At 40.2% G+C, this 27772-nt stretch overlaps 1 protein-coding gene and 1 non-coding gene across 6 annotated transcripts in view; one reads left to right on the forward strand and one right to left on the reverse strand.

The window, feature by feature from the left end:
* Positions 1-397: 397 nt before the first annotated feature.
* Positions 398-519, reverse strand: Trnal-caa (transfer RNA leucine (anticodon CAA)). Its single transcript has 2 exons — positions 482-519; positions 398-443 (listed from the first exon to the last, which is right to left on the reverse strand). It is a non-coding gene; the product is annotated as a tRNA-Leu (tRNA).
* A 14096-nt stretch (positions 520-14615) lies between these two features.
* The window catches only part of LOC106069102 (17-beta-hydroxysteroid dehydrogenase type 6-like), a 28304-nt gene continuing 15147 nt past the window's right edge, over positions 14616-27772 (forward strand). The window contains exons 1-2 of one of the 5 annotated variants that reach the window (XM_056021436.1): positions 14616-14827; positions 18867-19222. In XM_056021436.1, the coding sequence (XP_055877411.1) occupies positions 19006-19222 (217 nt within the window). In that variant the 5' untranslated portion in view covers positions 14616-14827; positions 18867-19005. Of the gene's footprint in view, positions 14828-15084; positions 15318-17820; positions 17926-18479; positions 18732-18866; positions 19223-27772 lie in introns of those variants that run through there. The other 4 variants (XM_056021440.1, XM_056021437.1, XM_056021439.1 and 1 more) reach the window with 4 other exon arrangements.

Consider the following 27772-nt stretch of genomic DNA (forward strand, 5'->3'; position numbering starts at 1 on the left):
AATAAAAAAAAGTAACAATACCTGTTATAAGTATTTTTATTTTTTAAAAAATATCTTTACATTTTAAGGAGTGTAAACAAGAAAGTTAATACGTGAAAGTCTAATAATGGAAAATAATTTTTGATCAAGAAATGAAATAAGTTTTGGTCATTTGTAATGGCCACATTATCCTTATAGTTTGTGCAGCTTTATCTTTTCATCACACTTGGTTCTATCAATGGAACTGTTAAAAATCTAAAACAGAATATTCATGAACCAATTCATTAAAGAGACTAACAAGAACAGTTTTTTTTTTAAATCCCTTTTAGTCTCTATCGACATTAAGTGGGAAAAAAATTCTGAAAAGTATTCTTTTTGTATACAGCTGAGGAGAAATGGCGCAATTAAAAAAAAAAGTTGTCAGAAGTGGGATTTGAACCCACGCCCACTTTCGTGGACCAGAACACCCATTAAACCTATTTACATAGGTAAGGATTTATACCTTGAGTCTGGCGCCTTAGACCACTCGGCCATCCTGACATGCATATAATACGTCCCAATATTGTCGTCATAGAAGAAGACGCTATTTACATCTAGGTAAACTGCAATTTTAGACTTTATAAACTAGATATATATCAGAAAGTGAGAATTCTATATTTCAAGATGGACAATTATTGTACAGTTGTATATCTGTATTCTATTTAACAAGATTATTTTGTTCATAAATAACTGAACTGCTCCAAGGTTAAACACTGAGTTAAACTTTCATTATTTAAGAGAAAGCGATTATTTCCCTTAGCCGTAACGGCAACCGGATCCGTCTCTCGATCTAGACCGCCTATATTGACTACATCTAGATTTAATATTATTACTTTAGTTTAAAACAAGCAAAATATTTTTTTAAAAAAAGGATACAAGAGAAGAACCACAAAATCACTGGCATATATCTCAATATTGCATGAATAAGCTCCCTATTATTTATACAATAAAATTATTTAATTTGCACTAATTTTATTTTTTTTTAATATTGATTTTTTTATGGTGACCCTACTCAGGCGTGACAGTTCCACTTTGGACCGTCTGCCACGCTTTTCATAAAATATCTAGGAGAGACGGCAAATGTCCCGCTTTCATAAAAAGTTAATGAACGTCACGCTTTCATTTTAAAATCTTTCTTGATCAGTAAGCCTCCACTAAGGTACATACCCAACATTTAAATATCTAATAGATAGATCAATTCGCATCTGGTAAATGTACTTTTGTCTATCATACAGTTTTCCATCAAATGTGAAGCAATCGTTACTAAAGTTTTAGCCCCTATATGATGAACAAAGTAAAGAAGCAAGTTAGTGTGGCCCTGTTTTTTTGACAGCGTTCACTGATGTTTCGCGGCCACAATAAAATGAAATTGTTTCTCCTGATGATACATTTCTTTGTGTCATCCTTCGAGGGAAATCTTAAACGAAACAAAAAAACACGTCAGTTAGAAAATAGCAGAATTCGGGCTATGGAAGACGAGGCGGTTTGCTCTAAAGCCTTGGGTGGAGAGACGATTTAAATTTTAATTATATCCTGCTTTGAAATCAAACTTCTTTTCACAGGGGAAATGTCCCACCATAATATTTTCTTTGAAAACCCGTGTGCTGAATTGTGGCTGCATTTAGTACACAACTGTGACAAGTCAAAAACTCGCTGTCAGAGTCACTCTAAATTATCACAGCATTAATTATTATTTTTCCTTATTTATTTATTTTATTTTAATTATTTCTCCATCCTACCCCTAAATCATTCACCCGCCACACCTTTTCCTCTCTACCAGGCTAGACTTAGTCCACCACCTTGGAGAAAGTTAGGCCAGTCCTTTCATTTATCTTCCCTTGACCGGGGCAAAGATACGCTCAGACCTTGATCTTATCGACAGGATGTCTGACAGCCGCGGTTGACGCCACCTTGGTTTGAATACAAGCTAATCCTTCCCCCCCCCCCCTTCTCTCACGTCTCTCTTTGATCTAAGAGATTACCCTGGTCAACATACCGCGTGATACACCAAGGTGCGGCTCAAGTCTACTCCACCCACGTGTAAGATAATGCTAAGCCTAGGACGTTTCCTGTGTCCGCCCACATTTCCCAGGCATATATAAAGTAAACCAACTCAAATCAGACTCTCTTTCATTCTCATACGAGCTATCGAGTCTGGACTACTTCACTCATTCTTTCTCCTAGAGGAATACCTGGTGCCTCCCTCAGGTGTCTGCCTTTTATCTATTGGATTAATCTCCTATTTGCTATCAAGAGTTACCTGCCTATTTATGTGCTGAGTGCTATCCAGCATTGCACTGTCCTACTGAGACCTGCCTATTTATTTGCTGTTGCTGTTCAGTGTCTACACGACACTACTCAACTCTACTACTTGGCGCTATCGGCATTGCCCGCCTACTCGACAGCCCACCTGTCAAGCTATTAGGTGCGACGTCCCTATGGGCTCAGGTCTGTGTGAGACGTCATAGCTACGCCAACCCTCTGCAACTCACTGGACATATCCTGTCAACTACGCTGCCCACGGCAGATCCGCTCTACCCGCAGTAACCTTGTGCCCACGGTAGCCGGCCACCCGCCCTACTGTGCCCACTACAGATATTAGATTTTGGGGATTGAGACTCCACAAGAACTATATCGCCGGCGTCCCTCTATCCGCTAGAGCGCCACCTCCAGCTGCAGAACCTCAAGCCAGGACACAGCCAGCTGCGACATCAACAGGAATACCAGCTAAGTCAGAGGACAAAGTGACATACTCTCTTATTATGTGCAAGAGTGATGATTAACCATAGAATATACTAGAGATAGATACAAACCCTCCCCCTTTTTATTATTATATGTATATTTATGTAAATAAATATCCTTTATTTTAACTTTTGTATCTATCTTTCATTGCTTTGTCTCGTTGCGTGTCTGTTCCCGATTCATATGCTGATAAGTGGGGTGTGATAGCATTAAAAATAATCATCCCCTAGACATAAAACGTGCCAAACACACGTCACATTTCCCCACCTGTCACATTTTGGGGGCCTGTCCGGGATTTAACCCATTAGTACAGCAGGCACGAACAGGCAGCAATAACTAAAATTCCTATCAATATTTTTTTTCTTTAAATATTTATAAGTATCATCACTTCGCATTATCAAGAGTGTCACTTCTGTCATATTTTATTTATACTATTATTGCATTTTATTTGTAATATTTCATTGCAGGAACTTGTGATTAACATAGGCAGACACCACATTCCTTTTGCACTCTTTCCTATAACCAGCGACTCACTTTCACTAACCCACTTTCTTTAATTCTAGCTCAATCCTACTATCCTTTCTATCTGCCCCTCCATCATCCTAGTACCTCTCATCTCCCACCCCTCATCATTATGGCCAGCGGCACACGCTCGAAAGCGGACTCTGACATGAAGCAGAAAATGGCTGAATTGAAGGATTTTGCGGCCACCTTATATGACGATGAGGCAGAACGGAAAGAATTTGTGAGAGCACGATTTGAGGCGTTTGAAAGAGAAGAAGAAAAAAGAAAGGAAGACGAAAAGGAAGAAAGAAGATTAGCAAGGGAGCATGAGCTAGCAATGAAGGAAAAGGATAATGAAATTGCCAGAGAAAGAGAAAGAAAGGAAGCTGAAATAGCTATTGCTATTGCTAAAGAAAGAGAAGTCACCGAGCGAGAAAGAGAGCAACAAATAACGGCGAGAGAAAAGATAGCCGCGGACAAAGAGAACGAGGCCGCCCGCCAGGCTTCTTCCGAGTCCCGCCCGGCTAGCCCAGCATCCTTTCAAAGTTCGTTGAACGGTCTACCCCACATGCCAATGGAGCACTTCGACGACAAGACGGAGAACATCGAAGTTTATCTTGTCCGTTTTGAGGAAGTAGCACGCTTTTACAGTCTGCCAGAGGAGAAATGGTGCTTCCGGCTATCCCAATGCCTCCGAGGCAAAGCTTACGAGGTTTACTCCAAACTTCCCTCCGGCCAGCGAGAGGACTACACAGCCCTCAAACAGGCGCTACTCGTCCAGTTTGAGCTGACCGCCGAGGCCTACCACAAAAAGTTCAGAAGTTCCCGCCTCGAACGCAGAGAGACCTACGGCAACCTCTGCGAAAGGCTGGACAAGTACCTTGTCAGGTGGCACGCCCTCAGCCAGTTGCCGGAGACTTTTGATGGCCTAGCATGCCTCATCCTCTCTGAGCAACTGTTGGAGTGCATGTCCCCAGAGGTCAGAGTTTATGTCAAGGAGCAACAAGCAACTGCACCCGCTGACATAGCTTCCGCCGCTGACCGGTACTTGAACGCCCGAAAGGACTTAAAAGGCAAGGCAACCGCGACAGACCAGCAAACAGACCAACCAACTTCTCCTGCTCAATCCAACCTTCCTCCTAAAACTCCGCAGCCCAACCAGGCACCAGGCCGGCAATCAGCCCCTCATAACTACAATAACCGCCCCAACCATCAGTCTCGCTATAACCAGCCCAACTACTCTCAGCGTGACTTACGTCATTGCGCGCGTGACAGTAGATCCACTCCACAACGGCAGCAGCAGGCCCCACGGACCCTATCTACGGTGACGCCAGTCTCTCAACCCTCCGTGATCGATCCTTCTGACCAACCGGAGGAGGACACATACTTCGTCTCCACGATGGCCGTGGTTCCTCAACCCAGTGCCATTGATCTCGGCCAACCAGAACTCCCACCAGTGCTACCTCACCCCATCTCTTCTCCTCCGGGAGTAGAGAACGTTCTGGCTAACGGTGTCGAAGTTTTGGGCCTATACGACTCAGGCTGTTCGTTCGGCGCGGTTATCAATAAGAAGCTGATTGACCCATCGGATCTCACTGGTGGAACAGTGACAATCCAGTCTATTGACCGTGAGATTCCTCCGCAGGTTCTACCTGTCGCGAGGGTACACGTGGAGTGCAGATACGTACATGGCACCATCGACGCCGCCGTCATGGACACGCCAGTATATGACTTCATTCTAGGCTCCAAATATGTCCCTCTTGGAGTAGTCAACAAGCCATACTTCTCTCTGCCCGTCGGTAGATCGACGAAGCAGAAACGTGGCAGCAACCAGCTGGTTGGAAGCCCTGGTCACCACGCTAACACGCTCAGTCCCGACTCATCAGCGAAGCTCAAACCACTTCACCCTGGCATTGACATTGCTAGGAAGTCACGAGTTAAGTCGTACACCCGCTCTCGTGAGGGTCCACTTGACCCAGGCTACTCAGCCAAAATTAAGCAACATTCCTCTGACATTGACAGTGTCAGAATGCCCCGAGGTAAGGTGAACCCTTGCTCTCGTGGACTCACTCCTTTGCATGGCTCCTCAGCCACCATTCCGAATCAACCTCCCCCTGGCATTGATAGTGTCAGGAAGTCACGAGGTAAGCCGAACCCTCGCGCTCGTGCAAACTCTTCTCAACATGGCTCCTCAGCCACCATTCAATATCAACCTACCCCTGGCATTAACCGTGTCAGGAAGCCACGATGTAAGCCAGATTATCGCACTCGTGGGGACGTTCTCAGGCAGAACTCCACATTCTTTATCAGGCCACTCTTCCCTGACATTGATCATGTCAGACGATACCGAGGTAAGCTGACTACTTACTCTCGCAAAGAAGCGCCTCACAGCGGCTTCGGAGGTAAGCCCCAACGAGCACACGTGACTTGGGCACCCCGCCTAAGCCCCAATCACACTCCCCAATCCGCCCCAGGAAGGAATGATTACTCACCCAATCGCCCAATCTACTCTCCCAAGCAACCCCATATGTTTCACTCAGGTGACTACATACACAGGGACGTGAAGTAGACCACGGACAGACTTGGACAGACCCTCCTCCTGGCATGGCTACCCCTTTATTTTTCCAGATTTTTTTTTCTAATGCTGTGATAACAACTGATCTTAAAGTTAGAGTGACATCAGTCTGCTCGCACTTTATGGATCTTTCTGCGATAGATCCATCTTGGCGGCGGCGTATGTGACAAGTCAAAAACTCGCTGTCAGAGTCACTCTAAATTATCACAGCATTAATTATTATTTTTCCTTATTTATTTATTTTATTTTAATTATTTCTCCATCCTACCCCTAAATCATTCACCCGCCACACCTTTTCCTCTCTACCAGGCTAGACTTAGTCCACCACCTTGGAGAAAGTTAGGCCAGTCCTTTCATTTATCTTCCCTTGACCGGGGCAAAGATACGCTCAGACCTTGATCTTATCGACAGGATGTCTGACAGCCGCGGTTGACGCCACCTTGGTTTGAATACAAGCTAATCCTTCCCCCCCCCCTTCTCTCACGTCTCTCTTTGATCTAAGAGATTACCCTGGTCAACATACCGCGTGATACACCAAGGTGCGGCTCAAGTCTACTCCACCCACGTGTAAGATAATGCTAAGCCTAGGACGTTTCCTGTGTCCGCCCACATTTCCCAGGCATATATAAAGTAAACCAACTCAAATCAGACTCTCTTTCATTCTCATACGAGCTATCGAGTCTGGACTACTTCACTCATTCTTTCTCCTAGAGGAATACCTGGTGCCTCCCTCAGGTGTCTGCCTTTTATCTATTGGATTAATCTCCTATTTGCTATCAAGAGTTACCTGCCTATTTATGTGCTGAGTGCTATCCAGCATTGCACTGTCCTACTGAGACCTGCCTATTTATTTGCTGTTGCTGTTCAGTGTCTACACGACACTACTCAACTCTACTACTTGGCGCTATCGGCATTGCCCGCCTACTCGACAGCCCACCTGTCAAGCTATTAGGTGCGACGTCCCTATGGGCTCAGGTCTGTGTGAGACGTCATAGCTACGCCAACCCTCTGCAACTCACTGGACATATCCTGTCAACTACGCTGCCCACGGCAGATCCGCTCTACCCGCAGTAACCTTGTGCCCACGGTAGCCGGCCACCCGCCCTACTGTGCCCACTACAGATATTAGATTTTGGGGATTGAGACTCCACAAGAACTATATCGCCGGCGTCCCTCTATCCGCTAGAGCGCCACCTCCAGCTGCAGAACCTCAAGCCAGGACACAGCCAGCTGCGACATCAACAGGAATACCAGCTAAGTCAGAGGACAAAGTGACATACTCTCTTATTATGTGCAAGAGTGATGATTAACCATAGAATATACTAGAGATAGATACAAACCCTCCCCCTTTTTATTATTATATGTATATTTATGTAAATAAATATCCTTTATTTTAACTTTTGTATCTATCTTTCATTGCTTTGTCTCGTTGCGTGTCTGTTCCCGATTCATATGCTGATAAGGGGGGTGTGATAGCATTAAAAATAATCATCCCCTAGACATAAAACGTGCCAAACACACGTCACATTTCCCCACCTGTCACAACAACATTGAGGCAATACTCCATGCAGAAATCTTGTTTTTTAATTGAGGGACAGAATGTCAGTGCTCAATGCTCATGAAGTAGGCCTACTTTCTGCCATTGATGAATCGGTTCAGAAATGCTTGAAAAGAAGCATGCAAACTTGAAAAGGTTCCTCTTCAATGAAGTACGCATGCGACTTACTATTTGGATGTCGCGAGTTGGATACAAAAAGTGATGTAGTAGCGACAATCGTAAACTTTAACGCAAACTGTGATGAGAGAGAAGCGACCTAGCCCACATATTAACGCTTTCAGATGGATCGCACAGAAAGATGATCTATCTTGGAAAGCGTTTCACAAAGCCAGCAATTATATAAATTATTTTGTGTGTAGGCCTACATAGCGTGACAATTGTGTGTGTGTGTGTGTGCACATGTGATGTGTTGTAATAACGTCTAAGGCGTTGAATGAAAAAAATCTAAGCCTGTTCTTTTTACGTCCAATAATCGACATATGTCACGCTTTCGCTCCACAAATATCTGGCCACCTTAATTTATGTATTGCCATCGACTGTGCATTCTTCATCTTCATTCTCATTCTTATGTGGGAGAGTTCATATGACTAAAGCAATATACGAGTTAAACTGGGCAGTGGTTTCCAGATCAGGAGCTCTCCAGTCTCCATTTAGTTTTCTTTCTATGGGGGTGTCTTAAGGCTAGTGTCTTGATCGGGCCTTTTGATAAAGACTGCATATGCATGACTAATTATGCACAATTTCAACTTGATACGAGAATGTGCGAGAAAAAACATTTACAAAACGTTACAAACCTAGATTTGGTTTGTGAGAATTGTAGTACAATTGTAGAGTATTATATAGGTAGGGCATACATCAGAATGAAAGTTATTATGGAACGAAGGCAGGAAAAAATGCAAGGAACAGAAATTGGACTTCGTCGCTCATACCAAAGCTTTTAATACAGTGCTTCACGATGAGTATATATCTACTTTAATACATAGCATACATAATTTAGATTTTCCCCCAAAAGTGTGTAATTTCTCCACACAAAAAAAACAAATACGACCACGCCCTCCCAGCAAGGCCGGCTTTAGACATAGGCTAACTAGGCAGCCGCCTTAGGACTCCGATTGATGGGGGCTTCGCACAGGGCTCAGAAATATTTTTGTTTAGAGAAGAAATAGCAAAACATGTGCTCAATGCTATTGTTAGAGTACACTAGGTTTTAAATGAACTGCGTAAGTTTATTTTTTTCGTTGCTTATTTTGTATTTTTTCTGTTTTATTTGGGGCCAAAATTCACTTCGCCTCAGACCTCCAGTTATTTAAGGCTGGCCCTGCTTCCACCCTTCTGGATCCGCCAGTGACAGACTAGATAAAGATTTAGAAGTAGGCAGTGGAATGTGAACTTTAAAAAAATGCAGATGTAAAAAAAAAATCGGGAACATTCGTCCTTGACTGTTAAAGTAATGTAAACCTGTTTGTCTGCTCGGTCATGTTGATGTTCATCGTTGTGTAAACCTCCAGAGTCAATCTTACACCTTGGAATAAGCTGAAAAGGTGCATTGATATTAACTTACCGTGACCTTGCACACATCTGATCTAAATAAATAAATCCATTATAGCGTTATATTCACTCCACACTCGCTTTTAAAGTGTAGCTTATCCCCATCAACTTTCCATCATGTTAAAAAACCCTTATGGTTCCCCATTAAACGAACATAGTCTTTTCTCTTGTGGCATTAAACAGAAGCCTAATTAATGCTTGCATTGTCGATCTTTTGGCTCGATGGTAGCCACTTCTTTCGATTCCTTACAAAGAAGAGCGCTAGTAAGAAAGTGTAAACTACCTTTCGCAACGTTTTTCCTGTGACCTCTTCTCATCGAGCTCGTCCGAAGAGCTATATGACGTAATCATGTCTTCTGCACATTTGACATGAGTTGGTACGAGATCAATCGTTATAGTAGCCCTCAACACTAAACTATGACATGGGTACGAGCTATTGGTCTAAACTGCCCACAGCTTGCGACGTCGCAGGTCAGCGTTGAGGCCTTCTATCACCACTGGTCTCGGTTGGTAACATTACATAACAAGATGGCGGAATAAAAAATGAGCAAAGAACAATATTTAGAGTAGCTTGTCACGGCTGACTTCAATCAGCGTTGTTTTGTTTTTTTTTCATTGACTTGGGCGTTGTTGATAATCGGTCGTTGGCTTGTAGCACACAGTTGCTAGTACAACTAAAGCGATGTAGGCCATAGACCAGGGGTTCTCAACCTGTGGTTCGCGACTCCCTTGTGGGTCGATTGACGATTTGCCAGGGGTCGCCTTAGACCATCGAAAATGTGGATTGTTATTAACTACTCTTCTATCGCTGTATGTGTGTGTTGGGGGGGGGGGGGTCGCGGTAGAGTGGGGGAATATAAAAAGGGGTCGCCGAGCTTAAAAGGTTGAAAACCGCTGCCATAGAGTATATATATAGTCTATGATGTAGGCGGACTATATTTTTTATAAATTAACTTTAAATAACTTGAACAAACTTCTTTGATACCTTATTTCTCTTTCATGTCCATAGATCGTCTGCGATTCGCATTACGTAAGACTCGGCTAGACCCTATTGTAATTTCATCCTCCTCACTGCAGAGCCACCAACCAATTGCTTAACCTCTCTTCACCATCACCTAGGCAACACACACACACACACACTGTAATAGGCGTACGCCCATAAGACTGTGTAATTAACATTTTCTAGATCTACAAACAATTGTAAAAGATAATGCTGTTTAATAAGGTTATTCTGATCATCCATTATGTAGGCCTACATTTCTATAGCTACAAGATGAACACATGGGTAATTATCTTCTGTTTTGAAGGTACGTCTATAATTTATAAGATAAGATGAGTGTGTGTATGTTTGCAAAGACAAAACTGGAAACATTTTTACCCCCATATTTTATAGTAAACACTGATGCCTAAAAAAAAATGGCGGCTTTCGCGTCATATATTACAGAACCTAAGAACCAATGTTGGTCATATCAATTTAAAAAAAGAAAATGACCGCCGTCTCAAAATCTAGACAGTACTTCGCACGCCTCAAGTTGGGAATCGCGTTTGTAACCGTATCACTGTGTTAACACCAAGATCTACCAGCCAATACGAAACTCTTCCCCCGCAGTATGTTAGCAGCAGTGCGTATCAAATTTGCATTCCTCGGGCCCTTTTGACATGTGCGTCTTAAGTAAACGCGCTCGGCGTATGACCCAGTGACTCGCAAGAGCTGAAAATAAATGGAAAAGCGAATAGCCACTTACTTTAGAAAAATAGCTTTTATAAAAAATAAATTTAGTACTACCTTGGTGTACAGAAGAAAGGGAGTATTGATAAACTGTTTTTAAAAGGCATAAGATAATGTTAATGTTAGTACACTTTTTTAGCACTTCAGAATCAAATTTTCTAAACTTTTCCGTTTGTAGCAGACACACAAATTCAATATGGAGAAAGTATTAGACTTGCAAGACTTCCAAACGTATTTCCGTAAAACCCCAAGGGGCAACTAACTTGCGGTAATAAAGGAGACTTGATACGAAAGATCAATTGCCAAGCATTAAGATATAGTTAACATTTTCTCAATTCTTTTTTTTTTTTGGCAGCATTGAAGATACATTTAGCGTCCTTGACATTCTTTAGCTTTTCCTGAAAATCAACTTAATATCTTATCAATTGATATGAATTTCCAAACATCCTTTCTAGATATACCACACCTCTTGAGTAAAAATAAAAAATGTGCGTGACCACGGCGTGGTAGGACGTCATATATGTTTATTGGTCATTCAATTCAAATGCAGTTAATAAGTTAGCGAACAAATGATTGCTTACAATTCCAGAAGTATTAAATGATGTCCTTCGAATAATGTACTTAAAAGAACACACAACTAAATGCGTGTACCATAGCCTCATATAATTGATTTGACAACAATCATTTACTGTATTTAAAATGTTAACATGAATACTGAAACTAAATCTGCCATCTATCTGTGATGCACGTATCAATGTAAAATAAAAATAAAAAAAAAAAATAAAAAACTCATAGTAGAAGAAAAAAATGTAGAATGAATTACAACACTGGCAGCAGCTTTTAACCGCCGTAAAATGTCCCTAGCATTATTATTTCTATTAGGGCCTGCTGTCTCCTTCACTTCAAGGCATTAGCCATCTAAATATGTCACGTAAATACGACCTTTGGCCCTGGACGTGTTTCACTACACACAGTTTCTAGATCTAAATAGAGCGACCCATTTTTTTTTCCGTCGCTTTTCTAAAACTTGCTTAGGTGGGCGTTTGAGGCGTTGGTCTCAGAAGTCTACATAGTGGCGCCGCAAAGTAACATACAAGAGTAGGGTGGGCGAAGGGCGTGTTTGTCTATGTCTGTGTGTGTCCTTGCCATAAACCAAGCTGACATTTACGCCAATGAAAACAGAAAGATTACAAAGAATATTGATAAAACGAGCCAGAAATATTCTTTGAGCAGTGAGTAGTGTAGAGATTTTTTTTGTGTTTTCAGTTCTGTGGCATTGACCTTTCAAGTAACAACACTGACCTATGCAGCGTTTAGTGCACCTTACTTTTAGAATGCCAGAAAAGATGTTTGCTTCTATAAGTATTTTTTTAAAAACACGTTTCAGAGGCGTATCAAAGGTGATGAACTAGCGGTACTACTTCTTCTTATCTTCTTATAAAATACAGATGTTACTTCAAAAATAAAAAAGATGATGATTAGGACTTACGAGTCATGCATCTTGTCCTGCATGTTTACCAATGTCTTAAATTCTGCCAAGTCATTGGTTTTCCTGGCTAGCTCAGGCAACCCATTCCATGCTCTAATAGCCCTGGGGAAGAAGGAGCATTTGTACAAATTTGTCCTAGCATATGGAACGAGGAATGTGTCTTTATCTTTTTGTCTTTCTAAGTGTAGGCCTAATTCGTTGGCTTTAATTATTTCATTAAACTTCTGGAGGCTTCCTATACCAATATAATTGAGAAGTTTTGTAAAATGGAGACTAAGTGCTGAAGAACACTAAAATATATTTAAAGTTTGCATTAAGTGACAAGATGATTAAAAACTACTTTACTTTTCTATCCAGCGTCGACAGAAAGATGTTATCAATAAAAGCTGTAATGGTTAGTAACCTTTAAAAATTGTGTATTAAAAAATTCAAAGATTAGCTCAGGCGCCAGATTACTATATGCCTAATTGGCAAAGAGTAGCAGGTGATTTTCGAAAGAGACAGCTGGAGATCTTTTACAAAGGCCGCGGGGTATACATATGAGACCAAAAGGAAATCTCCTTCCGAAGACAGGCGTAAACGGCGGAAAGAACTAAATCGACCACCGACAGACAAAGGTTTCGTCTGCTGTCGGATGAGGCAAAAATGTATAAATCACAACCAGAACTGCGTAGCCACGTGAAGTATTACGTTACATTCTAACGAAATCTTTTGCATTTTCAGACAACCATCAAGCCCATAAAAAAAATGGTAAATAGAAAGCAGTTGATGCAGTTCATTCGAGAGTATTACAGACGTGGTAGCAACACAAACTAGCCAGTTTCTTTTTTTCCACAGATTATAGTCATAGTTTGATCTACCATAATAGTGCTTTTTATAAACGTTACTAAAGATCATGTCAGGTGCTTCGCATATTGGAGTTGAGCCTATACACAGGACACGCCACTACATCTATGATATTTTTGGAAGTAGGCCTATTTGTAGGCTACTCGATTGCGCGTGCCCGTGTTTTGTTTTTCCAAGATGGAAGACTATCAGACGATTTGATTGTAATAGTGTAGAAACGTTTAAGGTGGTATTGTGGATGAAAAGAAACAGTCACTACCACAGAACACAAAGAGAGAGAGGGGGGGGCACATGAAGGGAGGAGGACATTTTGTACAAACAGAATATAGAGAGTGTGTGTTTGTATGGATCGCTGGCTCTGGCAGTACGCTTTTGTGTACATTTTCACCAGCAGATCTGGAGAGTGGTACAGTAAACTTTCCCCCTTTCTTTTCCCCATACTCCGCAGACGAAAATGTAAATATTGCTAGATGGGGGTAATTCAAATGTGTAACTCTCTCTCTGCCTCCCCCCTCTTCAAGTTTTCATTTCTGCGTGATGACCAATTCAAGTTGGTATCTGTATAGTCAAGTAATTTTTTTTATTATTTTGTTTTTCTTGACTTCTAGCGTCATGCTAATTTTTTCTTCTTCTAAATTTAGTTTAATTAAATCCACGTGACCAGGTGAAAGTAACCTACTTAAATAACTTTACTAAGAGTGGTTAGTGGGATTAGAGTAATCGCGGGAAAGAAATAGTCAACACATTGTTGCCAACTCTGCATAAGATAGAGTTTAAAAATTCAAAGCACATCTTCATCAGGACATGTTTTTAAAAACGATTTTGCTTTAACCCCGGAGGTATCGTGTGTTATATAATAATGATGATCTGATGCTCGATATGCTAACGGGTATGTTGATTGACTATTAGGCCTATTCTTACTATATGACCATATTAGCTCTAACAAAAGGTGTGAATAATTAAAGGACTGCTTTAGGCCTATGCCGGACTTGGGCCACACAAACTTGATCTCTGGGGTTTCGCCTGGGGAAAAAGCCGATGAACATACGCGATGGATCGATGTATTGTGCGGTATGCGAGCTGAACAGCCGCAAGGTCGTTTCGATGGTCCCGAGTTCACACCCTGTCCGCTGCCATCCCCCGTCTTCCTGCGGGAGCTTTTGACTAGGAAGTAGATTATCTGAACACTGAAGGAACATCCGAAACATGTAAAACTTTTTACAAACATCTCGACAGGTAAGCTGCTGTAAACACTGATTTATACAGGCTTAAGCTGGATCATTTTTGTAAAACAGACCTACACATTTAATGAAAAAAAAACCTGCTTTCGGATACAGAACAATAATTAGCAAATAATAAGCTTAATTAAAATTATCAACGTTATTTCTTCATTACCACCTGTTTATCAGCCAAACACAGACAGGAATGCCTTAATACGAGACATGCATTAAAGTTAAAGAGAAGACTATGTTGTACGTAGCAGGGCCTCTTTGGAGAACAAGACTATAGGAATTACCTTAGACAACGTTTCTGTTAATTCAAAATGGATAATTCTATCATGCATTTTATTCTACACGAAACTAAATAGAATATATTAGTAACATCAGATCTTGTAACAGCAAAGACGTATGCAGTCGAACAAACAAGGCAAAGATAATGCCCCGACTACCATCGTCTTGCATATGTGTGCGACTAAAGTCTAGATCTAGTTACAAATCGCCAGAGTTGACAACACAAAGGTAGAGAAAACCGCTCCATTCATCCGCAAACCAGCCCAGGGTTCACATGTGATATCTAGATCTATTCTACAGCCTGTTGGTAAGTTGTCAATTTCCTTCTCAATTTAGTTTTTTTTTTTAATGAACAGTTGTGAGAAATATTTTACGAAGAAGAGAAAAAAAAACACAATTTGTTACAATTCAAATCTTGTTTCCTGTTGAGAACCAACTAACCATATTGTCTTTACAAACATACATCTATAAACTAGGTCAACTGTGTGGTCTTATTTATGATGGTTTATAGCCTACATATCGCCAAGGCTCTAAGATAAGCTTACGAGAGTAGGCCTTAAGTAATCTCCAGGTGTGCATCCTTGTCTACTGCAATATGACGAATGAATGCATCACCCTTTGAAGGACGAGAAATGAGCCTAATTGTGGTTCTACTGTGTGGCCGTTAGTCACTTTTTTGTTTTGTTTTAAACATCAACGCTTGCTTCGGTCCTAACAAGAACTGTTCATTCTCAATATGTTTTTGGGATTAATAAAAAAAAAGAACTTTAAAATAAAGAAGTTAAAGCACTAAATTGGTATGTAAAAATAATATACTTTTTAAAAAATATTATAAATTTATGTAGGAAAAATTTGAAAAACTTATAACCGAAATAGGAAAGATTTGACGACTTTCGTTTCCTCAAATTTAGACAAAATATTTGCCCCACCATTTCTCTTGACTTCAGTATTAACCTATTCAATAGTTATAAATACTGTCACATGCTTGTCGAGAGTTGGTGAGTATGTAGGAAGAGTAGGCCCACTCATTAAAACTGATTAAAACACGTCATTAAAACTGATACTAAATTGTGACTCAGTTTTTTTTTTTAATCGGTTGAGTTGATAGTGTCGCATACAACGGAAATAGTCCAAAGTTCAAATTAAAGCAGACGTCACTTCAACAACACCAATCATCAAAACGTCCGTCTGGCGAAATGAGAAGGTTAATGATTGGTGCAATTAATCGGTAACTCTACCAGGGACGTGACTTTATTGCCGGACACCAAACTTAAGTCTCACCTAGGCTCGTAATCTATGACGCAAAGTCAGACCAGGACCAGAACAAGCCTCATAACGAATGTTGAAATTGTTTACATTTGTTTTCTTCACAATCCGCCCCTCCCCCCCAACTCCTACAACGTCAAAACACACACATCTACATCACACACACACACACTCACACATAAACTAAAATCTAAGTATAATTATCCTTCATAAAAACATAAGAGCGTCTATTTGCGTGGTGTGTCAATTTTATGAGAAGCTAACCCGGTTCCGAGTCCAAAGTTTAATTATTAAAGCAGACGATACAGTGATAAAAAAAAAAGCAAGAACACAGATAAAACCTAGATAAAACCTGGATCTAGCTGCACAAAACTAAAATAACATTGAATACCTTGAGTCACACAATAGTTAGACGTTTCTAGATCTAGTTCCATTTTTCTTCCTTCCACTCACCTTGTTTTGAAAACTCCTTTAAACCTTATCAGCTTTAAGTTCCAAATAGCTGTAACATCTTATCAGTGTTTATTGTATGTATTGAGTTACACGCTTTGAATTCAGAATATCCATAGTCAATAACATACAAAGGCAAAGAAATCTATAAGGGGAAATAAGTAGTTCCCCTTTCAGGCTATGCGATCTATAGGACAGATGATGTCAAGGTCATCTGTTTCTGTGGCCACGGTAAGGAGGGTGTTATGTGACCAGCACAATGACCAACCACCTTTACTTTTCCCCCTACTAATGCCAGGTACTCATTAAAGCTGGGTGGACTCACAGACGCCCAAAGATCCCGAAATAAAAAATCCCAATCTTCACCGAGATTCGAACCCATATAAGAAAAGGTAAACAACTATTTGCTGAGCCAGTGAAGCTTGCTCTTTCGCTAAAATAAACTTGTTCTACATTCCACATATATAATTTTTTGAAGCAAGCCTATGAGACTCTTTCGGCATGCTAGCCAAATATTTGTTCGTAGAGACGTGAGACGGTACGATTAAACTTTTAACAAGAAAAAAAAAAGAAAGCTTTTTTTTTACTTTGATATCATCTATATTTGATGGCACACCGACAGCCTTGCCCCATTATTACCAAAGAAGCTTGTTTGTCTGCCAACTTTCCTCTTTCCATAAAGATGCCAAACTAGTTGCTTCGCCACACTGTTCGTGCCAATAAATACTTTAAAATTTACTGTCATGTTGTTATGGCTGATTTAGGAAAAAAAAGATTTTTTCTTTGAGTTTGTCCCAGTGTAGGAAGCAATACAATGTTTTTATCACTCCACTACCTGTAAAATGCTTCCAAAGGAATGCGTCTCAAATAAAATCTCTGCCAACCAGTTAAACTCCTGGCCTTCACGTGTGGCTCAAATATTGAGTCCGGCGTAACTTTAAACTAACAGAAGGGTCTTAACCAATAAGCTTCGGACAGGAGGGTCTCGTCAGCCTTGGCTGGCTACCAACTAGGAGACGAAAAACTCTGAATTCAAACCTCTTACAGCTATACCCAAACATGGGAAAGGCTTCGGGAAACTCTGAATTCAAACCTCTTACAGCTATACCCAAACATGGGAAAGGCTTCGGGAGACGATCCTGAGAAAAAATCAGGAGCCGGCGACACTTATGCAGTTTGCAGTACACAGCGTTACACCCTGGCGGAACCGGCGACCCCGCTGATCCCACACTGTATTGGCACTTGCCGTTCCATTGGATACATCATCTGCGTGGAGAAGGGGGGAGGGGAGGAACCTCTGTGTGGGCGACATTGTTCCGACCATAGCTAATGCCCAAGCATTCATCCGGCACCTTCGATATGGGGTCACGGAGGTCACGATTCATCTCATTTCTATAAGACGACCCATAGTCACTTCGCTTCTGAAGGAGACCTCATAGATTGTCAGCAAACATTTTTTTTTTCTCGGGCCATCTGCCGAGCAGCAGCGAAAGTTGGGAAGTAATGGTCTTGAGTTCACTGTGTCTTGGACAAACTTGTTCCTAATGACAAAGGAACAACTTTTGGGGAACTTGCAGAAAAACGATCATTTAAGAGGGACAGAAACATTGTGTGAACTGAACAGGTGAAAAACAACGATAAAAAAGTCACTTCATGACCTTGCACTTTTAGTAAGTGCTGCTTCTAAAGGTAATAATGATGTTTACTAGATATAAGGTCTATAATTTGTGTTTATAATTTGAACACTCAGTCAATACATAAAACCTTTTTTGTTCAACTATAGTGTAAGAAATCTGCGTTTACAAACCAATATTTCTGTACGTCAGTTATATTTATTCTATAGGTCATAGATCTATTACTTTTTAACGTTCATACTTTTCAAAACATTCCTCCAAAGTATTTCACAATTACCTACACATTCCCACACATCCAACTACCAAGGTCACAACCACCGCCAGCTTATTTACATTATCCACTTAATGGTAGCATCACTTTCTTTCCACTTCACACAAAAAAAAAAAACATACCCACGCGAAATGACTGCTTTAAAAAAAAAAGTCAATGATAATATATTTTTTAAAAAAAAGTAAAAACGAGAAATGCCTTCGCTTAAAGGAAGTGTGCTCATTTACCGCAGTGAACGTAAGATACTTACCTGTTCAACTAGGTTTTTCTGTAGCTGTTTTGTTATGGTTTTTTTTTTCAGCGCTGTAACCGAGTTGTATCACTAGCTATAAGATTTGAGACCAAATTATGCTGCTGTATTCTGTCTAAACACTATGATGATAGAGTATAGTCTATTTTGTTTTGGTTTGGCCTTCATTGGCATCTAATTGATCAACGTGACTATGTTGAAGAAATATTCCATTTTAAAATGTTAAAGTTTGATACTGCTAGCACTACCTTGTTTCAGCTTTTTTTGAATTTTTTTTTCACGACATTTTTTGTAGTGTTAAAAGATCTCGATGTCCAGTCTAGATAAAGTATATAGATAGGTCTGTGTTTATAGCCTTTTCACGGATTTAAAAACCTAATAATATGCTACGCACTCAATCTAGATAATGCGCATAAACTGTTTTTCGTGGAGGAAGTCGCTTGTTATAAATTATTATTTCACTTTTATTTTTCAGACCAAGAGGATGAGAATTCGAGAGCTCATTTGGATTATAAATTAGCAATGTCTCGCTAGGGACCACTAGAGGATAGTCCATTTTGTTTTAGTTTTGCCTCCATTGGCATCTAATTGATCAACGTGACTATATTTCAACGATGAAGTTTAGAACGTGCGTGGCACTAATACTCTTGAACATTATCGCTGTTGTCTACATGTACAGACCCTGGCCATTCAGTGTTGTACTGGAATCTCTTGCTTCCACTTCGGAGCTGTATTTCTATGTTGCCTTGCTGATTATTTCGGTGGTGTTGCTGTGGTCAACGATACCCAAGCCTAGGGTGGACCCTGCCAACAAGGCTGTCTTTATTACCGGTAAGTAGTGAACAGCATGAAGAGATTAAAACTTTTGGCTTGCTTGTTAGTATTTTTGAGGTCAGTGGATAAGGCTGTGATAAACAAAAGTTGGTTAATAATAATAATAATAATCTTTATCATCCATAAGGAAATTTGTCTTACAATTTGTGCATTACACCAAACAAAACATTATAATTATAGAAAACCAAAATATACATTCACACCAGACTCACTCATAATTTACATACTACCATCTCTTGAAGATCTTTTTCATGAAAGATGCGTTTCCAAAACACTCACGATTCTTAAAGATAACATGCACCCATTAAACCACTGTTACATCAGATCTGAACGAAGTGGTCATCGAAAAGTACATAGAAGTCTAATTCATAAAAGAGCTGGTTGTGAGTGTGTATGTGTTTCGTGCGTGTATGTTGTTAGTATTTTTCATCTATATTGTTATTGTTACAGTAGTTACGCCGAGGTTGTCAACTGTAGTCAAACTGAATTTCCATTTGATTGGATCAATAAAAAAATATCTTATCTATCTTATCTAAAAGTTTATATCAGATAGTATCTGTTTAATGATTTGATTTTCTGGTAAACTTGTAGACGATGCCATCCTAAATATTTTAAATTGTGTCTACAAACTGATTAAACGCTAGGCCTCCAAGGTCAGAGATTAAAAAAATAAATGTGTGCTGTTTATAGGTTTAAAATTAAACAGGGTGTCATGTGGCCAATACAAACTATAACTAAATCAAACTTTCTTGTAATATACTAAGTCAATTCATAACCTTAGAAACAAGGCTTTATTTCACTAAACCACGACTGATACACACAATAACACAGTACAGACTGGTCACGAGTCACAGACTACGAGAATGCGAACACGATTACAAATACTAGCACGGGTAACACACAAGTTCATTTAACGATCACTCCATTCACCCCTCCTTTATTTCTTTCTGGGTCTTAGGTTATAACCATGCGTATGAAGGGAAGGATCCGGAGGTATCTCTGGCGTAGACTTTTCTCCTTGCAAGTCGTAACTGTCCTGTACGGGACTCGAGTCAATATTGGCCTCTGGCATTGGGTGGCTCCCCTGTGAGTCACTGATGACTTCTGGCTGGTTGTACATCATTGGGGTGGGACTCTGTGAATTACTGATAGTTTCAGGCCCGTAGCGACTCCCTGGTGAGAGATCCAAAGAGTCACCGACCTCTTGAGGCAGAATACCGTTCTCTGGTTCGAAATAGTCGTTCGTGGAACTTTCCTTTGGTGCCAGGTGCCTAAGCGACACTGTCTCCTCCCGGCCGTTTGGAAATCGTATATGGGCGTACTGTGGGTTGCAGCTAATAAGTTCAACCTCTTGTACCAATGGGTCAAATTTTGAAGATCTTACAGGGGATTTTAGTAATACTTTGCCTGGGTTCTGTAGCCAAGTAGGCAAGGATGTTCCCGTTGGCGATCTTCTGTTGAATTTGAAGATCCGTTCGTGTGGAGTTTCATTAGTAGAAGTACACAGTAATGATCGAATTGAGTGAAGTGCCTGGGGCAACACAGATTCCCACTGTGATAGTTCCAACTTCCCTGAGTCCAATGCTAATAAAATAGCCTGCCACAATGTTTTATTCAGCTTTTCTATTTGCCCATTTCCTTTGGCATTATAGGGCGTTGTCCTGCTAGTGGCTATGCTCTTAGAATGTAGATATTCTGTAGTTTCTGTGGACATAAATGATGTGCCACGATCAGAGTGGATGTAACTGGGTGTTCCAAAGAGGAAAAATAACTGGTCGAAGCACTTTATTACTGTCTTAGATGTCATATCAGGACAGGGAAAAGCGAATGGAAACCGCGAATATTCGTCAATCATTGTTAACAAATACTTGTTGCGAGTAGCTGATGGCAAAGGACCTTTAAAGTCAACACTTATTCTTTCAAACGGCTGTGTGGCCTTGATGAGCGTACCTGCAAATTCCTTATAGAATTGCGGTTTAATTCTATTGCAGGTTCTGCATTGTTGAATGGTCTGTCTGACCTCTTCAACCGAGAAGGGTAAGTTCTTTGACCTGACATAATGTAGAAGTCTAGTGACACCTGGATGACACAGGTAGTCATGGTACGTCTTCAGGCTACTTTGTTTCGTCATGGTTGCACAGTGCCCTCTAGACAAGGTGTCTGCTGCTGTGTTGGCGTTCCCAGGTCTATACTGTATATCAAACTTGAAGCTTGCTAGTTCCAATTTCCACCTTTGTATCTTATCGTTTTTAATTTTCTTGTCATGAGTGTCTTTAAATATGTATGAAATAGACCGCTGGTCCGTAATAAGGGTAAAGTGATTGCCACACAAATAATGCTTCCATTTGCGTATGGCTTCAATTATTGCAGTGGCTTCTTTCTCTATGGCAGATTGATGCCTTTCAGTAGGTGAAAGAGTTCTAGAGAAGAATGCAATAGGTCTTCCCTCCTGATTTAAAGTGGCAGCTACTGCGATGTCAGAAGCGTCAGTTTCCACAATTAGAGGATGGTCATACTTTATGGTGAAAATTGCTGCTTTCTGCAATTCTTCTTTCAAGTCTTCCAACGCTGTTTTTACTTCTGTAGGTACAGGAAAAATTTGATTTTTCATTATAGGATACATTTTGTCGGAGAAATTTGGTATCCAGTGAGCATAATATGCCAAAAGTCCTACAATCCTTTTCTGAGACTTCAGATCTTTTGGAGGTGGCAAATCTCGCAGAGCTTGAAATCTATCAGGGTCCGGCTTCAAATGCCCTTTGGATATTTCATATCCAAGCAGCTTTACCTTCTTAGTAGCAAATACACTTTTACTTTCGTTGAAAGTTATTCCGTATTCCAGAGCTACCTTCTGAAAATGCAACAGATTTTTGTTATGGGAGTCTACATCTGCACCACATATTGTTACATTGTCGACATAGGCAAACGTGTCAGACAACTTTTCTTTTTCTATAATAGTGTCTATGGTTTTCTGGAAGCAAGCTACACCGTTAGTGACCCCAAAGGGTATTCTGCAAAACTAGTAGAGTTTACCACAAGCTTCGAAGGCTGTGTATTTCTTTTCGCTCTGTTGGATAGGTATTTGGTGATAAGCACTCTCCAGATCCAATGTGCTAAAGATTTCATACCTGGAAATTTTCTCCACCATTTCATCCACTCTAGGCATGGGGTAAGCGTCCAGGTAAGTAAATCTATTTATAGTTTGGCTATAATCAACGACCATTCGCTTTTTGTGCCGCTCATTGGTCGTGACAAGGACTTGAGCTCTCCAAGGTGATTTGGAAGGTTCAATGATACCGTTTCGTATCAATTTCTCAACTTCAGCTTTAATAAATTGTGTGTCTTGGAAGGAGTAACGACGAGATTTAGTAGCAATAGGTCTGCAATCAGGGGATAAATTTACAAACAATTGTGGTGCCTCTACCTTAACAGCATTGAGCGAGCAGACATGAAATGCAGGTCGACCACCGTTGAATGGAATTATCAGTTCTTTGTGTAATGCGAGGAAATCTAACCCAAGCACTACATCAGTGCAAAGTTCATCTAGTAACGAAAGTTTGAATTGGTTGTAAACTTCCCCTTTGTATTTTAGCGATGCAAACGTGTGGCCTCTTGTGACGCTTGACAGTTGAGATGACGCCATAGACATTTTGTGCTTTGAACGTGTCACTGACCAATCGTACTCTCTTGGTATGTTTGAAGAAATGTAGCTTTCCCCGCTACCTGTATCAATTAGGGCTTTTAGGTTCACGCCATTTACAGAGATGTGTACTGTTGATTTAGTTAAACCAGGTACAGACGAAGTAGCAATTAGTGATGTTAGATGTGTAGAGTCCTTAATGCAGCTACAATCTTTACAAGATTGTCTTTTAATCCCGTGGCTAGGAGATGTTTTGACTTTTGTTTTGGTTATAGGAGTGTTGCGAGACCTGCAAACCTTCGAAAAATGTCAATTTTTCCCGCACGAATGACACATGCAGTCTTTGGCAGGGCATTTCGCTCTGAGATGCCGACTACCTCCGCAAAAGAAACATTTAGTATTCACTGTTGCGATTGTTTCTGAGTCCACCATTTCTTCGGTTGAGATTGCCGATGACGAAAGAGATGACTCTACCAATTGAGACGGAGTACTAAACGAACTGGATTCTTTTTGGGCCATGTCGAGAGTCTTGGCAATATCTAAAGCCATTTTCAAGTCAAGGGATCTTTTCTCAAGTAGCCTCTGTCTAATTACACTCGAACGCATGCCGCTAACAAAGGCATCGCGAATGGCGTCCTCTTCATTTTTGTCAGCACTGACAGCTCGGAACTGACAATCTCTGGCCATCACTCTCAGCTTGTGTACAAATTGATCAAGACTTTGATCGACTTCTTGTTTGCAAGTTGCAAGCAAATGTCTGGCCAATGTTTCATTAGGGGCCTTCACAAATAAATTCTCAAGAATAGATTTTGCTTCTGAGTATTTAGAACAGGTAGAAATATACTGATATAAGGATGGAGACACAAAGTTGCATAGCAGGTCAAACTGTTCGCTTTCACTAGCCCCTACCTTCGTTGCGAATCTGTCAAAACAAGAAATCCAATGTTTCCATGTAACTGATCAGCATCCAGTCTATTGTGACGCAAAAACTTGTCCATTTAAGAATGGTTTTATTGAAATAAATTGTAATATACTAAGTCAATTCATAACCTTAGAAACAAGGCTTTATTCCACTAAACCACGACTGATACACACAATAACACAGTACAGACTGGTCACGAGTCACAGACTACGAGAATGCGAACACGATTACAAATACTAGCACGATTACAAGCACGGGTAACACACAAGTTCATTTAACGATCACTCCATTTCTCAAACAAATGTCAGAGAGGAATCAGAGTTGAGTGGAAGTTGAACAAAACCCTGCTTTCATGAGCAGACGAACTCGATGTAGCATTGAGACGAAGATGAGCACAATCTTATGTTATATAGACCACACAACGCTGAGTACAGTGGTATTCTGTCTGTCTGTCTGTCTTTATCTCTCCTCACACATATACACACAGAAACTCGTTAAGCCTACGGACAATGATTTGTGCTCTGGTCTGTCGTATCGATGGTCTCGGTTTTCAAATTCTGCCCCCCCCCACTTCCGTTTTACGGGAGGCTTGGGATAAGAGGTTATAATCTTTACTTCTGCAGGAACACCCGGTACATGTGAAACTAACTCTTCACTTCTGCAGGAACACCCGGTACATGTGAAACTAACTCTTCACTTCTGCAGGAACACCCTGTACATGTCTTCTTCTTCTTCTTCATCGTTCTCATTGTTATGTTGGAGTGTTCATATGACTAGACCAATACATAAGATGAACTGCGCAGTGGTTTCCAAATCAGGGAGCTCTCCATATAGTTTTCTTTCTATTGGGGTGATTTGGGGCCAATTGGCCAATGTCTTATACGGGCCTCTTGGTAGAGAGAGCAGTTTTGGAGGACGTGGTCGGCATTTTCTGGTGATACTCCACATGGGCAGATTTCACTGGTTCCAATTTTGAGCTTCCGGTGCATGTGTTGTCGCATTCTGTTGTGTCCGGTCCTGAGTCGAAAGATTAGACGTTGGTCTTGTCGGGATAGCTTATAGTAAGCTTCATCTTTCTTGTGATTTGGATGAGAGCTCGTCCATTTCTCATTTATTTTATCTACAATTAATTTCTTCATTTCTTCTGGATATAGTGCAGAGTTTACTTGTGAGTTTGTTGCCTGTACATGTGAGACTAAACATTTTTAAACGTATGAAAATAACATCGAAAATAAATCTTGAAACAACAACAACAACGGATAAAGCTTTTAGACTTTGTCTTTGAATTCTATGATCTGAACATGCTCTTTAAAGCCACGACCAATTGGTTACATGGAGGAAAAAAAAAACCTCACTTATCTCAGAAGTCTACAGCAAGCCCCTGTTCTCTCCCAAAAATAATAAATAAACACCATCTCGGTTTTCAGTATAAAAATACTGCCATATCTATCTCTGGCACCAGTTTCAACATGTACACGCTTAGACAGACTCGCCTCACTCCTTTCTTCTATTGACCTACTTGTAAGTTGTTAGTACTGTCATTGTTAATATATTTTTAATTTGCTGACATACACGCTTAGATAGGCACACACACACACAAACATCTACACATACAAACACACATAGTTACACCCTTGAAAGATAAGAGGGCATTTCTTTGTAAAAGGTTTGATTAACACTAGTGTAAATAATTGTTAGCCTACATTCCAGTGTCGTGTGTTCATTAATAGTAGAGTAGAAGAACTGAATTTTGTGACAATGTCTAGACACACAAATGTTTCACCATAAAGCATTATAAAGCATTAAACAGTGTCTTATGAAGGGCTGTCACACCAATAAAGTATGTCTTTCAATGAGCTATCACACCATTAAACAAGGCTTCAATGAACTGTCACATCAGTTTAGTATGTCTTATGATGAACTGTCACACCATTAAACAAGGCCTTTCAATGAACTGTCACACCATTAAACAAGGCCTTTTGATAAAATGTCACATCAGTTAAGTATCTCTTATGATGAACTGTCACATCATCAAAGTAGGCCTTTTGATGAACTGTCTCACCATTAAACAAGGCCTTTCGATGAACTGTGACACCATTAGAAATGTCTTATGATGAACTGTCTCACCATTAAACAAGGCCTTTCGATGAACTGTGACACCATTATAAATGTCTTATGATGAACTTTGACGCCATTAGAAATGTCTTATGATGAACTGTCATGCCATTAGCAATGTTTTATGATGAATTGTCACACCATTAAACAAGGCCTTTTAATGAACTGTCACACCATTAGCAATGTCTTATGATGAACTGTCACGCCATTAGCAATGTCGTATGATGAATTGTCACACCATTAGCAATGTCTACATACGAAGTGTCACACAATTAATTAGCGTCCTTCGACAAACATGACATACTCTGGGACTGTCCTATCTTCTTCAAACTAGAATTTTGCATGCTATAATCCCTTCCAGTGCATGTAAGAAGCTACAAATGTAATGAAGAGCCAATTCTTTTATTAATGGAAGCTATGTCTTATTACATTGGTTTGTTTAAAAAAAAAACGCACCATTCACTCCTAACCAAAATTATTTTAGTTTTTTTTTTTAACTCCATTAAGTAAAACAGAAATTTTCTTCCTTTTTTTCTGCTTTGCGCATGTTTTTTTTTTTAATAAATCTACTAGATCTAGACATCATGACTCTACATCTCAAAGTCTAGAGTGCAGCCATGGTCATGGACGTAGCTGACATTTTGTTTTTCATGTGTTTATGGCACAAATGTCAGGATAAAGAAAGAAGTTTTAAGAACTGTAATTAGAACACGATAATCGGTTTTCCTTTGCAAATATATCAACATATAGCTACAAGAAATGTGGATTAAATTAGTAGGCTCTCGACATTTTACTCCCCCCCCCTTTCTTTTCCTAGATACCTGTAAAAATACGTCCGCGTCCCCTTTTATCAGCTTACAGTACCATGAGAAAATCGTGTGCCAATTTTGGATTGTTTGCACACACATAAAATCACAGTTAATTTGTTATGGCACATAGTAAAATGGTCTACATTTCTTTGTCTATGGTTCAAATTCTTAAACACTAGGCCTATGTACACGACAAGACTTTAATCTCTTTGTAACACCTGTATCATACAAACACAAACACGCGTGTTCATTTTCTCGCCAATTATGTGAGTTCAACGTCTTGAGGTATGAAATACACTTTTAAATTTAACGGCCTGGCATTTCCGTTGGCTTGATCCCGACAGTGTGTGTGTGTGTGTGTGTGGGCTGCACCTTTCTAGTTTGAGATTTACGGGAATGTCTTGGGAAAATTGAATAGGCCAGTGATATATTGGGCTAGTAATTGATTGGGATAGAAACAGTGGGATAGGAGTAGAAAGGATATAGAGCGGCATAGCTAGTTGGTAAACGCTAATAGAATATAAAGTACCGGTACATGAAATACTGACTCGTCGGCCTTGTGAGTGAGTGCTTCTTTCTGTTCAATAATGTTATTAAACTTTTAAGGCTGAGCGCAATTTGGACCTGCATATTATGCCACATCTATTGCATTGTAGGGAAATAGTGTATCTACTATTTAGCATGAGTTTTAATTTACATCTTGCTCTATTGTCTGTATTGGCAGGAGAGCATGTGATAAAAAAAGAAAATATAGATTACCGGCTTTATTTATAGAAGTTGATGAAGCCTAATTTGGGACAGGCTGAGACCAAAATCTGGAGCCAAACAGTTCATGTCCAGGAGGAAAAAAAATGTGTGTGTGTTACCCAACCTGGACACTGCAACAATGTTTCTCGCTTTTTTTTTTGTTTTTTTTTTTTCATAAAGAGATTGCTTTCTATGAGATTCACAACGTCAGACTTCACGTAAGAGAGTTCATAAGTCGGCACATATTTACAAAATATATACACAGTCATATATGCTAAACGTGCATAAGTACTAAATAAGCTTAGCCCGGTGTC

Source organism: Biomphalaria glabrata, chromosome 2 (genome assembly GCF_947242115.1).
Source record: "Biomphalaria glabrata chromosome 2, xgBioGlab47.1, whole genome shotgun sequence".
Taxonomy (NCBI): Eukaryota; Metazoa; Mollusca; class Gastropoda; family Planorbidae; genus Biomphalaria; species Biomphalaria glabrata.